Below are 16,312 nucleotides of genomic sequence, written 5' to 3' on the forward strand. Positions count from 1 at the left end.
AAACCAGGCACTAAAAGGTAACATATTGTACGATCTCATTTATATAAAAATATCCAGAATAGGCAAATCAATAGACACAGAAAAACAAGTGGTTGCCAGAGGCTTTGGGGAGGGGAGAAGATGGGGAGTGGTTGTATAATGGGAATGAGTTTCTTTTGGGCATGATGAAAATGCTCAGAAATGAAATTCTGGTGATGGTTGCAAACATCATGAAAATACTATCAACAGTTGAACTGCATACTTTAAATAGGTAAATTTCATGGGGAGCCATGTCTCAATAAAAGTGCTAATAAAATGCAAATTATGCCTCAATACACCAGGCTTTATAAAAGGTAATAAAAAAAATGCTTGTTGGGGTAGAAGCTGAGAAACAGGGACTATAAAGAAGACATGATGCAAATTCAGACATCTGTAGAAATGTCGCAAGTTTATGTAAAGATGTTTTAAATAGAATTCAGTAACATACTTTCAGAGATTTAAAAAAATTAGCTCTGCACCATCAATGATGCAAAACTAATAGAATTCAAGTGTAGACCTTCACGCTCAAGAGGAAGAGGGAGCCTGGAGCAGAACATAGAACAGCTGCTACAAGAAGTAAAATCTGGAGTCAAAGACACAGAGTGTTCAAGGAGCAACTCGAAAGACAGCAGTCATCTTTAAACAAAAGAGAATAATTTCAAGCTTACAAAGAGAATCACACTGGAGTTACAAGCAATTGTTTCATGAAAGCAATCTTGAAAAGGAAACATATGGAATGGAATAGACAATAGAGAGTTAAACGATCTCCAGAATGAGAAGCTGAAAATCAGAGAAGACAGAGTACGGCTATCTCCAGGGAAAACATTGCTTTAATAATTGCTGAAAAAGAAATCTTTTATAATCAAGTTAAATAATGAAATATTAGCTCTACGTGAACTGGAAAAGTAAAAAAACATGGACACAATTTGTTCATTGTAGACAGCCCAAGTTCACTGCAAAAATTAGAGAATCCTAATGCACTTATAATCAGACAGACACTTTTTGGAAGAACATGAACAGAAAGGGTAAGACAGGAGCACAGTCAGCTTCAGTGGAAAGGAAAATATGCAAGCAGAGAATTCAACAAGGGGAAACTAAAAAAGGTAAAGGCATCATGTAAAGATCCATTAGATGTCAACAGAGGAAATGTCTTTGATAACTGCCTCCTTCCTGTGAGACTAGATGAGCTCTTACCTGAAAACAAGCAGCCACCTTCCTGAGGCAAAAAACAATACAAGAAAACAAACTGAAGAAACAGCCCCAAAGACCAATGGCTTTAAGAACTAACTATAAGAAGCCCTTATCATCTACCTCCCTGGAGAGGCTTTCTAGAACCTGGTGGTGCTTTGAGAGGAAAGAGCACTGTTCCGCCCATGGAGGCATCAGTGAGATCTCTCCTTCTCTGAGCCTGAAGGAAAGAGCCAGACCCAGAATATAGTATATGCTCAGAAGTGGCCCTCCATCTGATCCAAGAAGTTGGCTGGATATTGGAAAGTACTGCTCCCTCTAACCTGAGCCCTTGGGCAACTTCCCGTTAACTCCTCTTCTTTTAACCCATCCACTTCAGGAATGTCTTCCATGAGCTCCCAGTAAGAGTACCCCAAGACCACCAAAAGCTGCTGATAAGGACCATCCCCTCACGTACAGTCACCTCAAGCACCCTCACATTGACTTCTTTGCTCCAGCCTGCAGGGCCTCCATCTCAGCCCAAAGAGAAGGTGCTCAGTCACCCCCTATAATAAACCTGCCCTGTGGACAAGAATGCTAGAGACGCTGAAAGGTGAAGTGTGCGCACACACAGAGTACCAGTAAAATATACTGTATTTTGGTTCTTACAAGACCACAGGGCTTCTCTACCAATAAGATCTTAATGTTTCTGGTTGCACACTGCTCAGTGGGTTGTGCATAAATTAATGAACAACTCAGTGAATGAATGAGGAGCTCATTTCTGTAGACTGTAAAGCATTCAGGGGGCAGGCAGGTCAGGTAGGTGACCTACCTGAGCTGTGCAGATGTTGCTGGTAGCCTTGTCTCTCCGGATGTGTTGCTCCCTAGTTTGAAGAGCAAGACGATACACTTCTTTCCCAGTGGCATCTCTGGGCCAAGAATAAAACATCCAATTAGCACAGGTAACCATAGCGCCAGAAATTATCATAAATGGACCTGCTATTTTGCTTCCCCGCTTGAAGTGAATTTAGCAAATTTACTTGGGTACAAGGCCATAAAGAAACAATTTCCAAATCATCCTCTTCTAAATAGGACTACTAATTTTTAGTTTGTACTTTGAGGAGTTGAGGCACCGAGATATATAGAATAAGGCTGGGACCTTGAAAAGACAATCTCCAGGAATTACCCAGCCTACCATAATGATGGTGATGAGGATTAACTTTCACTCTGAGCTTCTTGGCAGACTCAGAAAGAAGGGAAATATCTGGCAAAACAAACAGCATCTCTGTACTAGAAATCTGAAGTGATTATATGGCTGTAAATTAGAATGATGTTAATCAACTTACCACTTGTCTCTAATAAACATTTCCCCTAATACAATTTAAAATTTAGATCAACACAAATATTTAGCAGTCTTATCCTTTATTTCATCAAACTCTGGGGTCCATTTTCCAGCAAGGTAAGAAGTTCAATATAAAAATAAGCAGACAATAACTGATACATTAATTTTTTTGATAAAAAAAAAAAACCCTGTGCCTCATCTTCTTTGGTGAAGAGACATCACTGAAAAAAGCTAATGGAAGAATTCTTGAAGAAAAGAAACTTATTTTACACTAAAAAACAAGGAGTCTTTTGCTATCCTGTGGCAAATTGAGAGAACTTTCAAACCTCACATCATGATCACATCATTCATTACTTCACACTATTAACTTACATTTGATAGATCAGCTTTCATGAAGGGTCAAAAGATCATGCTAAATTTACCAATAATAATCATGGCATTCATCTAAATTCTTAATCTGAGGAGAAGCCCTCAAGAAAGTGCTTTTGGAAACTACTCCAAAGACCAAGTGGCAGGCCTCTAGGATATCGTGTGCGTGATAATGGCTCATTGCACGTGTCTTTACATAACCCTGTGGCATGATAATACTTTCAAGAATGAAGCTAGTAAGATATAAAGTACACCTAAAATATTCAGTCTCTCAAGGCACTTCTTAAACCTAAATAAATTCATTTATGTAACCTCAGAACAAATACGTTATGAATTACACTCATACATTTTCAAATATGTACAAACTCATGGCATTTTAGAAGAGGTACTAACCAGTTCATACCCCAAACAGATTGTCTCTTCTGAATCTATGTTATACATTTTTTTTTAATCAACTCCAAATGACCCAGGTACGTTTAAAGACCGCAACTTTTGTGATCAACTAACAGAGCAGGGGAAACCACAGCCACAATAAAAGGGGAGAAACATGAGCTGCCTTACCTTGTTACTCCCACCATTCTTCCAGGCATCAACCTCACCAAGCTTTCTCTAACCGCAAAAAAGGCTGCATGTGGTCCTCCATAGCCCAGTGGCACCCCAAATCTCTGTGAGCTGCCCAGGGCAATGTCTACCCCAAATTCTCCAGGAGGCTTCAAGATACACAGAGCTAAAAGGTCAGTAGCACAGCAAGCCAAGGTCTAGAGAGGAAACAAGAGAAAATGGACAAAGTTGTTACTGTCCTTGAGAACAGTGAGAGAGTAGCAAATTACATCTATTGTAGACAGACTAGCAGAGTTGGTTCATATGTGTGAACTTCACTTATTCCATTCACTTAAAATATTTACCAAGTGTCTATTATGTGCCAGGAATCAATAAAAAAAAAAAAAAGAAAGAAAGAACTTGAAGAAAGGAGGAAGGAAGGAAGGAGTTTTACTATTCCAGGTAATACAGGTATGTGAATTAAGATACAACCAAAATAATAATAATAATTCGAAGTTGAGACACACCTCCATGGGCCCCACAAGGAGAGGCTTGCCTACCCCAGTCTGATGGGCTCTCTCCACAAGTTCAGTGAAGTCTTCCACCTTCCCCTCGGTGTCCGGGTACTGGAACAGCACTCCACTGACGTCTTTTCCACTGAAGTCCATTTCATGGAGTAACTTCAGCTCAATGAGGACTCCAGCATATCTGGAAAGAGATAAGACAAAAAATAATCATGTTTTTGGTTTACAAGGGAAAAATCAAATTACCTACAGTTTCTTTTCCCTAACAGCATTCATATTCTGTGTCCTTTCTCAATGCCCACTAGCTACCTCAATCCAATACACACACTCATGTGATACCCAGACCTTCAGTGGTAAGTGTTTCACACCAGTTCAGTTGCATCCAACAGCTCAGCTTCTGTTTTTCTCGTCCACCCTTACCATTCCCCCTTTCCTGTCAGAACCAGCTCCTGAGAAGGCCAGAAACATCGCCTCCCAGGGCCGAAGAACCAATACTTATAACAGCAGTGTCATCACCACTTTCCCCTTGCATCGTTCTCAGGTGAACAGAAAGAAAGCCATCAGTAAGACAAGAAAGAGACCTTCCTTAGGTTCCTAAAACAAACATCTAATTCCAGCATCTGTGAGAGACCGCTTCTGAAGGGGATGGCGGTATGGGTAAGAGGAAGATTACCCAGCTTTTACAAGGAGGAAGCAAATAAACACACCCACAAGTGGTAACTGTGCTATATTTGTTTTATCTGATTGCAGTACTAAAGTACAATATGCTGTCTTCTACATTCTTCACCAACAACAGACTACAACTCTGTTCGCAGGAATACAAGTAAAATCTTAACAGTTGTGTGAGAGTTCCATTTTTTCCCTCTATTTTTCAGTTTCCACAATGTTGTTGAAATTATTTTAATAAATTTCTTTTCACAAAAAGAAAACAGCCCTGGCCTGTAGCCCGTTAGGTTAGAGTGTCATCCCAATACGCCAAGGTTGAGGGTTCAATCCCCCATCAGAGCACATACAAGAATCAACCAATGAATACATAAATAAGTGGACCAACACATCAATGTTTCTCTCTCTCAGATCAATCAATAAATTTTTTTTTAAAAAACATGATAATATAAAGCAAAGGCAACTAAAGGCATTGTGTATTTTCTCCTCAATTCTAACACATTTTACTTACCAGCAAGATCCTGAGAAGAGGAAGGGAAAGTAAACCTCAACAACCCCAATTAAAATCAGGCTGACCTCCAGTCAGTTTGGAAGTAAGGGAGAAAATCAGCTGAGATGAGCATGACATTATCGCTGGGTTCAAAATATGAATAAAAGTAATTACCTGGCTCGAGTCTGGATGACAGCTATTGTCTGTGGGTGACAACGAGGGTCAACAAAAAATTTCCTCCTTTTGTTGTGTCTGTTAAAAAGGAAAATCACATTCAAACATGAACATTAAAGGAATCAGAGTATCTTCTAAGAATGCAAAGTAAAGATGGTCCTTAGGGAGAGCCTGAGCATAGCACTGTGGACCACATAAGGGGTTCTATGGAAAGTAACCTCACACAGCGAGCTGATCATAAATTCCTAACTGGGCACATCATGGTTGGAGTCACACTCCAGGCGTGTAACTTTTTTAGTTAAAAGGTTTATCTTTGCCTTAAGCAATCCCTGTCCATTGTTTCTGTGCATCTAGGTTAACACACCTTTGAAATAAGCCCTGACCTACGTTAAGAAAGCATAATATTTTGTTAACTATGCTGTAATCCATTCCCACCTTGCTCTCTCCCACCTCCATGTGATCTTCCTTATATCCCCTCCTCAATGTCAAATGCATAAAACGAGCTGCAAAACTGTTATTCTCCTGAACATTTGAGATCTTGTTCCCTGGCATATATCCCAGCAGTTTGACTCAAATAAACTCATAAAAATTCTTTACAGGCTTGGACATTTGTGATTTCAACAGTATAAAAAATACTGGGTCATTAATGACTAATAATGACATTTACTGAATTGATTTCCACGGAAATTCAATTCCCATCCTGTTTAGCAAAATCTGTTGCGGTAGATGGGAGAGCAGAGAGATGAGGAAGAAACGACGAAAATAAGTGAAAAGCGCCCTAGCTGAGTGACTCAGTTGGTTGGAGCATCATCCCAAACACCAAAATAAGTAAAAAGTTAATAATAACAGCCAGAGGGGTGGGTGGACAGCATTCCTGTGCAGCTGTCCATCCATGACAGGGGGAAGACCCTCAACCCACCCCCGCCCAGGGCTATTTGGAAAACAAATGGGCCAGTGGCTACAGCTTAGAAACCTCCACACCTGCTGAGCAAGTTCGGGGCTCACCACTCCTCAAATTTGTGGGAGCCAAAAAAGAGAGTTACATGGGCATTCAAGACCAGAGGCACAAAACTTCAGACAGATCCACCATAAAAGTGGGCAGATTGCCCAACCAGATGACCATCAACATAAGAATTCTGCCAGGAAGGTACTTACAAGGCAAAGAAAGAAAAAAGATGAGGAAACAGAGCAATCGTTAACTAGCTACACAACATGAGCCGGCAATTCAACCTCTAAAAATGCATCCTCAGGGAATAATCAGAGCTTTTGACACAGAGGAAGATGTCCCTTACCCCAAAAGAGTCTTGTGCTGGGCCTCTCACCTGTGGCACAGCTGCACGGCTTCTGCAGCCGCGGTCGCCTCATCCAGCAGGGATGCGTTGGCCATGTCCATGCCTGTGATATCACACACCATGGTCTGGTAATTCAGTAAACTCTCCAGTCTCCCCTGAGACACCTCTGGCTGGTATGGAGTGTACTGGGTGATCCTGTGCGGGACGCGAAAGGCCATGTCCATACTGTGACTCCACTATTCAGAAAAGTTCACAAACTGTCTTCATCTTAGAATTCACTACCTGATATTAAGTTTCCCTCTCTTGAGAATTATATAGTAGATCAGTAAGATTCCTTTTTGGCCTCTTTAGGAAGCTCAGAATTAAATCATAGTAATTATGTTGTTCTTCGGGGATAATCAGTATTTACTTCTCTATTCCTCTAAGTGATTTCTTTTAATTTTACATTCCTATTTTAATGATCTTATTGTATGTGTGTGTGTGTTATTGTAAGCTGGCTCTTACTACCCACTTGAGCCTACCTATGATATTATAAACAGAAATCTGACTTCCTATTATCTTTCTTCTACCTAAAAAGCTCACCCCATTCACAGTTCACAATAAGAAAGAATTCAAGGATCTCATATCTAATACTCAAAATTTGTTTTTTGGGGGAAGAATCTTTGTTTAATACTAACCAGAAGTTCTATGTGCTCCTCAGAAATTAATAAAGGTGGTTTCTTTTTAATTCTCACTATCCAATTATTGAGTCTATGAACATTAACTCCACTGCTATCAAAATTCAAGGATAAAAATGGTTAGAAGGCATAGTAATCATGAATTCTAATCTTATCTCCTCCATTTATTAACCAAAAATTTATCTTTAGGTATATAAGGTAACCCACTCAGTACCTTCATCCTTTTTTTAATCCTTCATTCATTCACTCATCCTACAAATATTTACCACATGCCTGCTTAGAGAAATATAATGACATTGAATGTCGCAATGCCAATTATCATAGCGAGCATTCCACCACAAACAGCTGGTGGCCCATAATGAGCACAACGGATAAGAGTCCCTGATCTCCTGTAATGAGGGAAAGGAGACAATAAATAAATGAAATTATTTCAGAATGATGAATATTTTAAAGAAAATAAGGTGATAGGATAGAGGGTAACTGAGGATTTATGACAGGGCTGCTGTCTCTCTGACAAGAATCCATTCCACCCAAGTGGATCAGACTGCAGTCCAGGCTCCCGCACGTGACTGACATTGTTTCATGTCTCTGTTGCTTTGCCTTTCCAAGCCAGAGGAGTATTAGGAAAAAAAATTTAGGTTTTTTTTTTGTTTTGTTTTCGTTTTTTCAAGCCCTTTTCCTTTCTCTCCTATTCTGGTAATCACGTTTAGGATATTTCCATCCATCTTTTATTTTTCTTTTTGGAAGGCTTTGAAATCACTGTATAATCTTACCTCTGAGTAGTGGGATGGGGAAGCTTGCCTTACCAAGCAGTACAATGTCAAGACTGAAATAATTTTCCTGAAACTTTTATTAGTTCCTTTTATTAGGAGTGTGTGTATGTGTATGTGTGCGTGTGCACGCGCACACTGGCACACACACAGCACAGTAAATTTTTGCTTCAGTTAACTCCTTGAACAGCCTGGCTTAGGAACTGTCCGTTCGCCAGATTCTAAGTGGGTGGTGAACTGGAATGAATGAGGCGCACAATACATGATGCAGAAAAAGTAGAAATGGACTCAGCAGAAATGGAGTCACACAAAAGGCATAGACAAGGGGCAATTGTGACCTCAGATCAGATAAGACTTACACACAGCAGGGCCTGCCACCATGAAGATGTATTTAGACTACCTGACTAAGCACAAAACTTTCATTTTACTCAGAATCACTATTTGACAAATAGATGTACATGCTTGCACACACATGCACATGCACGTACCAGCTAATCCATCTAACAAATGCAGAAGATTTAGTATACCATGAATACAAATATAGAATATACAATAGGGAGAGAGCAATGCTCCAAAGAATTCATCACAACACTAAATACAATATTGAAAAATAAGCAACAAACTAAATGTCCACTAGAAGGATAATGATTAAATAGACAACTGCTCATAATATTATCCATTTATTGAAAATGATATATAAAAGAATGTATTTGCTGACATGGAAGATGCTCATGATATATATATTTTAAAAGTTAAGTGTAAAAGAAATGTTAATGGTAAATACTATGACACCATTTTTGTAAACTTGTAAAAAAAATCAAGGAAAATGTAAATAGTAGTTTTCTCTGGGTGATAAGATTAACCATTATTTTTACTTTCTTTTTATCACATGTTCTAAATGTTAAAAACATCAGCTACCATTTAGTAACCACTTCTATGTGTCAGATACATATTCACAAACTTTTTTCTGACTACCTTATGCATGTTCAGTTTAAAAAGTTGGAAAACTCAGATAACTATCAAGAAAATAAAATGACCCATAATGCCAAAACGCCAAGATATAACAGTAAACATTTAAGTGACTTTCTTTTTGGTCTTTTTCTCTTTTGTGATGGGTACACTCAAGTGTACTGCCCATTTTTCTGTTATGTTGTCTGTCCCCTTTCTTCTTGATTTATGACCTTTTTTGTACATTCTTTTTTTTCTCCAGCTTTATTGGGGTATAATTAACTAATAAAATTACATATTTTTAAAGTATAAAATGTGATGATTTGATACATGCATATTTTGTGAAATACATACCACAGTCAGGTTAATTGATTTTAGCCTCTTTTCTACATCATAATCATATTTACATTTAAAGTAAGATTACACTGTATGTAAAATTTTATATTCTGATTTTTCCCCATTAATGTTTTTCCATGGGCAGTTTGTGATTGCAAATATTATTCAAGTGGTATTAAATCATTTAGTTTATCATTATTTATTTAACAATTCCCCTCAAGTTGAATACTACTTTTGGTTTTAAATATTAGAAATAGCATGATGGTGAACAGCCTTATTCACGAAAATTTCACTTCTAGAAATTAATCTAAACTCTAAGTTGAAAGTAAACTTGGAGTTTGGATTAATTTCTAGAAGTGAAATTTTCAGTCATGTAATACTTATTTTTAAAGCTTTCAGTAAATATTGCTGTGTTCCTCTCTGGAAAGATCATATCAGTTTGTAAGCCCTTAGTGCTTCACAGGTTTCCCTGAATGTTCACAATACCAAGAAGCCCTGGGTTTCAACCTTAATTCTCTAACTTGCTCGCTGTGAGCTGAGACAAGTAACTAAAATGCTCTCCTTATGTGTGTTTTATCAGTTTCTCTTGGTGACCAATGGAGTTAGCATCACCTGTATTTTCTAAGTACTGAAATGAAATTAATATACTATATAGTGCACTTAAAAATGGTAAAATCCTGCCCAAATGTTGGCTGTTTTAAAAAGTTGCTTTTCCCCCTCTGTTTTGGTCCTTTAAAAAACTTAAAAAGTAAACATACTTCTCTCTGAAAAATTTACTTATAGTTCTATTCAGATCTTATTACTAGATATTTCCACCTGGAAACTATTTGTTCCTGGATATTCATCATGTCCCATTGTCAACTTCACATTCCCTATATTTCATCCCAAACAAACTAGTTCCTGAATATTCTTATTCCTTGAAAAGTATCATTATTCTGCCAATTCTCAAAGAAGAAACTCTAGATATTTCTTAGCTCTAAATAATGACCACTGCCATTAGTCTTCCTTCTGGCTCCCTGTACCACTCCTTTCTTCTTTGTTGCCAAACTAGCCAGCAGTGCTTAAAATAGAAAATTATCAAATATTTGTGGTACAAGTGTGTATTTGACTCTCTTGCCCAAATAGGATGGCTCCCCATTACCTGCAGGAGGAAGCCCCAAACCTCTCAAGCATCGCCCTCCATACTTGAGACGGTGTTATTGCTTCTATCACAGCCTTGGGATTTATTATTCCCCCCTCCTTTGCTGAGCCTTTTTCTCCTTGTTCAGCCTCTATATAAGCCCAAGCTTATGCTGGTGCTCATTAGAGAGCTTTAAAATTGTTTCCTTGCAAAGTAGACAAATACATGAATCCACTTCTTTCACTTGTAAACTTTTTTTAATAATCTACAGGCTTTTACACTACTAAAGTAAACTCATACCCTTCACTACTATTTATTAAAGGACCCTTACATCAGTGACTCTCAAGCTGGGAGATAACAAATAAACCCTCATTTGAGGAGAAAAATGGTAGCACAGGGCCTGCCATCTTGCATACAAGGGTTTAGTTGCCTCAATAATTAGGCAAAATATAGTGATTAAGAAAATATGTCTATCATCTACAATGTCTATATTCCAACTGACTGTTTAACTCAGTTTGTGTCTCTAGATATGTTTTAATGTTAAAAAAACTAGAAGTCTGCATATCCAAGAAGGCACTTTGTCCCATTTAAATAGGGTGCTTGATTCAACATGGCATTAATAATTATTCCAAAATAATCAGTATTCTCTATGATTTTGGCTGTGGCTTTCTTTTGGAATTGAGAAAGAGGGAGGTAGTGGGGGGTTTTGCAGTACGAAAAACATTCATGAGATTCTCTCATTTTACTCTCTGTGCCAAAGTTACACAAAACAGAAACAGGCACAAAGCAAATGTAGATGTTTTAATATTAGTTACTGATGTTATCAGCAGTCAAAAATCTGGAATGGTGAACCCCATAAAATAAATTCTAGACCTGATATACATTTTCTTGTAAGAGCCCAAATGTTTGTATTCTTTCTAGGCTACGTTGTACATTTATTTTCACCTCACGTCACCGGAATTTGTTGGTTCCGTCTCTATGGAAACCATTCAGAGGAGTGGTGAGGTCTACCACCCGCATGTGCAGAGCTCTCCCTATCAGCGCTGGCGCGGTGCACTAGCACCCTCCAATTCAGATCCGCTTTCGGAGAACGGAGAGGAAAAATATTTAAAATGCACCCAAAAACCAGGACTGAAAAGCAAAGAACATTGTCTCCCTCTCACATTGCTGGCAGCTCCTAAGGTAAATTGAGACATCAGCCCACAGCCAGGAAGCAATATGGTGAATATCTGCATGGCCATGGAGAGCGAAGGCCCCTGGCCGGTATCAGATGTCTGCAATGCTGTAGCCCGTTTGTGTACTTCTGCAGCTTATTTTGTAATGGGGAAGAAAGGCCATTTGCTTTTGAAATTAAACTTGGAGTTTACCACTCAAACTTTTACCGACACCACAGTGGAAAGATGCCCTCAAAAACGCTAATACTTACACACACACACACAGCCGCCAACACACACACCCCAAAAGAAGAAACACTATTTTGTTGATGTTTCTTTCCTGTTCTGTTTTTAATAAAGAAATGGAGCATATTGTAACTGAGAGCTCCGGACAGGGATGGCAAGGCAGGAATGATTATGTCGACAGATCTGACTCCTATAATGATGGGACAGGAATAACTGCATCTAGGACAAAGCACTCTCGCCAATCAGGCCTATCGTTGCACTTACGCAAAAGCAGACAAAAGATGCAAAAGTGTTGCGCTTCCCACCCAGCCTAAACTATGCCCTGGGCTAAACAAATGCCTTGGTCCTCAGAACTACAGGTCTGGACTTGAAGCAGCAGGTGAGGGCTGGCTGTACTGATGGCCAAACATATTCACTTGCTCAGACCCAAATACGCAGAAACTGATTACGCTTGTGGATGATAAAGAGCAAGTATAAGTTCCCATTTCATAAGCAGTTGCTGCCACACATCCATTCCTAGTGTACCGAGAACACTTTGTGTAAAATGTGAAATGAAGTAGAGTATGAGGTTTACTTTTGAAAATGTCAAAATTGTCAAAATTTGTATTCTTAGATGGGCCTGCATCTCCCTGTCCCTCTCTTTCTCCTTATGTGTGTTTTAGAGGTAACTGAATATTTTAAAGATGGAATGAAGGCATGAGGAGGTGAATGAGCGATGGCTCAGTAGAATAAGGGAAATAAAAGAGCACAAAAACCAGGAAGAAGGAGCCTGGTCCCTGGGAAACCCATCTGGGTTTGCTAGCTGACACTCATAAAAGTTAGGCTCCTGCTCTCAAAGAGGCTGGGAGACAGGGACCCTATCTTCAGGTGTTGCCTAGAAAAAACAGTAAGACTTTTGGCATCATAGAATTTTATCAGACAGGCAATTATTTCTGCTTTTAAGATTAAAAAAATGGACTAATGAATGTCTCAGTACTCTGTCTGAGGCTAGTGGGTAGACTAATAAATGTCTCAATACTCTGAGGCTGGTGGGTGGAGAGCTCTTTAAATGAGGCAGCTATACAGAAATGAGAATATTGGTCACTCAGAACTGAAATTAATTCTGACTAAATTTTATTAATTTTTTAAAAAAGATGCAAGGTGTTCAGCAAATGTTCAAGGTTTATTGCTTGAGAGCAAGCACTTGATATTTCAAAAGCTCATGTGGAGACAAATACTACTATTTCCTATAGGGAAGCCTACCTTCCCTTTAGCAAAGTTTTTAATATATGCTAACCTAAAAGACAATCTCTGCATCTTGTCATAAATGTCTTTCAATTGCAGAGGCAACACCCTGTCCTCACATAATAACAGTCTACTAGAAATTAAAATTACCTCATACACTACAAAAAAAAGAAAAAATCACCAACAACTGTCATTGCCTACCCATCCATCATTTGTTTCTGTGCTAGAAATAAGCATATACATTCCTTTGGAGACTAAGGCATCAGTCTGAATAAAGTTTCAGTTCAAAGATACTGGTGTATACAATGACACTGATCTAAAAACAAGGGAAAGAAAAGCCCAGGGGTCCCCATTCTTCCTCCTTCACAGTTAGGCAATATTTCCCAATGGGCAGAAGAAGCAGATGCCCCTAAGCAGGTCTCAGGTACTTTTGAAGCCATGGCCTCCGTCTCTCAAGAAATATCCAAGATGTTTTCTTGTTTAGTATTGGAATGTGAACCTGTTTCATTAGTTATATCATACAGCAAATGGCAATAGAAAATAGCAAAATAGTACTGAAGTGGCCTTGGGAAGTTTTCCTCCAAGTGCAGGAGAAACACTTTCAGTACGGTGCAGTCAGTGGGAGCCAGAGTGGCAGGGACAAAGACGGACAGCCATCTCTCTCTCTCTCTCTCTCTCTCTCTCTCTCACACACACACACACACACACACACACACACACACACACACACCATAGAAGACTAGGAATGAGTTACTTAATAGGTAAGGTAAAAACAGAACAAGTAACTGAGCATGCACAGTTTAGCTCCTTCTTTTACCGTTTTTATAAAAGCCTGTTTAGCCCTGGCTGGGTGACTTGGTTGGAGCATCTTCCTGTGCACCAAAGTGTTGCAAGTTTGATTCCCAGCCATGGCACTTTATTTCAGCATCCTCCTGTGCACCAAAATGCTACAGGTTTGATCCTCGTTCAGAGCACATACTTAGGTTGCAGGTTGGATTCTCATTGGGACACATAAGGGAGGCAAGCAATTGATGTTCATCTCTGACAAAGACGTTCCTCCCTCTCTTTCCCTCTCTCCCATTCTCTTTCTCCCTTCCCCTCTCTCTAAAAATCAATAAACATATCCTTGGGTGACGATTTTTTTTTAACCCTAATCACAGAATACACATGTTCTCCTTCTTTACAAAGTGCTAAGTGATAAAGCTAATATTTTTATCTCCATTTACCTGACATTGTCTTTTTTTTTTTTTGGTTGTAAATCCAGAACATTGGGCATGGGCACTCCTAAAATCCTGACATAAGAAAATGGACCAAGATTTTGAATCACTGAGTAAGTTCTAAGGCCATTTAGAGGCCCAAATCCCACTGTTTCCAAAGAATAAAGCCCTGAACCTGCTCTGCTGCAGGTTGAACATCTTGCTCAAATATGCTTACAAAGATAGAATAGACATTAAGCCAGAGAGAGAAAGAGATTAACAGCACCCACAACTTAAGTGCTCTAGAATGTTTTATGGGCATAAAAGCAGGAAGAAGCTCCTATTTCCTCTACATTTGAATCAGGAAATTTTCCAAGCTCCTATTTCCTCTACATTTGAATCAGGAAATTTTCCAAGAGAAAGCCATGTAGATTCCTGGAGGTTAGAGACAAGTGTAGGTGTTAGTGGGTAAGTTCTGAGGTGCTAAGGGATAGGGGACATGGGAAAATGGGGAGAATCATGCAAATTAAATCATAATACTTCTGATTTTAGCTTCCAAGATCAGATGAGATTAGGTACGTTCAGGGTCATATGTTCCTGGCCATAGACTAAATCATGATACTTTTGTTTTTAAACAAGTAATATATTACCATCCTGAGTTCTCCAGTAAGTTCCTCAAAATAGTCTGTGGCACTGAGCAGTTATAATAGCCCATGCCAATATATGATCTCCAGATCTGGTTCTTCCTGGAAATTGCACGTAGAGTTGCAAGGATTTCATTTTCACCTGATTGTAGGAAAGAGAGAAATGTTAGAGTGAAAATATCTCAAAATAGAGCTCTAATTACAGTTTTAAACTCCCTTTTTGTTTGGATATTTATATAAAAAGAACAGCTATATGGCAAACATAAGAATCATCCCTCCCGCAACACTAAGCACTATTTGCAGAAATCTGAAAATTCCCAAAACAGCACTCAATTACTCCTCAAGGGTGGGTCCTCATAGTTTTATTATTTTATTTTATTTTATTTTACTTTACTTTACTTTACTTTATTTTTGGCTCTTCTTTTTTTTGGGTTTGTCAGAATTGCCCGATTTTAACACTTGTCTAGTTTTTTTCTATAGCTTTTAAATAAAAAATTGCACTTTCTCTTAGTAAAATATTTTTTTCTGCCCTGTTTGGTGTGGCTCAGTGGGTTGAGCTCCAGCTTGCAAACCAGTTTGGTTCCCAGTCAGGACACATGCCTGTATTGCAGGCCAGGTCCCCGGCTGGGGGTATGCAAGAGGCCAATGGTTCTCTCCCTCTCATTTTCCCTCCCTTCCCCTCTCTCTAAAATAAAATCTTTTAAAAATAGTTTTCCCCTTTAAATTGTCTTAGAACAATTGTTGATACAAGTCTTAAATAACACATGGCCCACATTTTTCTCTAAAATTGTTCTATACCCCTAACACTTTTTCCTTCGTGTCACTGAGTTACTTATGAAAAGCCCTTCACCCAACAATGTAAAATATCAGTTTAATAAAATATTCATGTGTAGTTTTAACCAACATTCCCATTAGGGTGCTTAGATAATTAGGTAGAAATTATAATAAAGTTTTTGGATGCAAGTGAGATCCTATTTGGGGTCATTCATATAATAATAGCATCTGACATTTTTTGTATTTACTCATTGTCAGGAATTGAACCAAATGCTTTTCATGCAGCTTAGAAAAATAAGGCTTGAAGAGGATCACTCACCCAAGGCTACAACGCTTTAAACTAAAAGGGTTACAACCCCGGTCTGTCTAACTTCAGCTTCCACACTCCCCACGGGACCAGGTTCAGTCCTGTTAAACATATAGCACTTATACTGAAAGATACTTTCTAGATACAAGTGACCTTACATGGCTTTTTCTTTGCCCCTCGGCATCTAGATAGATCATGCTACCAAAATTTAACTGAGATTTAACTACCTGGGCAAATTTATGGCCCTTTTAAGATCTTAGGGACTCAGTCACTTAAATTGTGGAACTGATTGATTTTATTGTTACTACAGCAGAGAAAAATCTAGGTACAGCCGTCT

General features: G+C 38.7%; 1 protein-coding gene across 2 annotated transcripts in view; it reads right to left on the reverse strand.

Annotated features, from left to right (window-relative positions):
• The window catches only part of GLDC (glycine decarboxylase), an 82,825-nt gene that overhangs the window by 49,940 nt on the left and 16,573 nt on the right, over positions 1-16,312 (reverse strand). For both annotated transcript variants that reach the window (XM_054583126.1, XM_054583125.1), the window contains exons 3-8: positions 14,901-15,036; positions 6,610-6,774; positions 5,288-5,365; positions 3,997-4,144; positions 3,458-3,654; positions 2,018-2,114 (exon numbers count right to left, since the gene is read on the reverse strand). In XM_054583126.1, coding sequence (XP_054439101.1) covers positions 2,018-2,114; positions 3,458-3,654; positions 3,997-4,144; positions 5,288-5,365; positions 6,610-6,774; positions 14,901-15,036 — 821 coding nt within the window. The remainder of the gene's footprint in view (positions 1-2,017; positions 2,115-3,457; positions 3,655-3,996; positions 4,145-5,287; positions 5,366-6,609; positions 6,775-14,900; positions 15,037-16,312) is intronic.

This window comes from Pteronotus mesoamericanus, unplaced genomic scaffold (genome assembly GCF_021234165.1).
Source record: "Pteronotus mesoamericanus isolate MK-2021 breed Mesoamerican mustached bat unplaced genomic scaffold, CSHL_Meso_final contig_73, whole genome shotgun sequence".
In the NCBI taxonomy this organism is placed as follows: domain Eukaryota; kingdom Metazoa; phylum Chordata; class Mammalia; order Chiroptera; family Mormoopidae; genus Pteronotus; species Pteronotus mesoamericanus.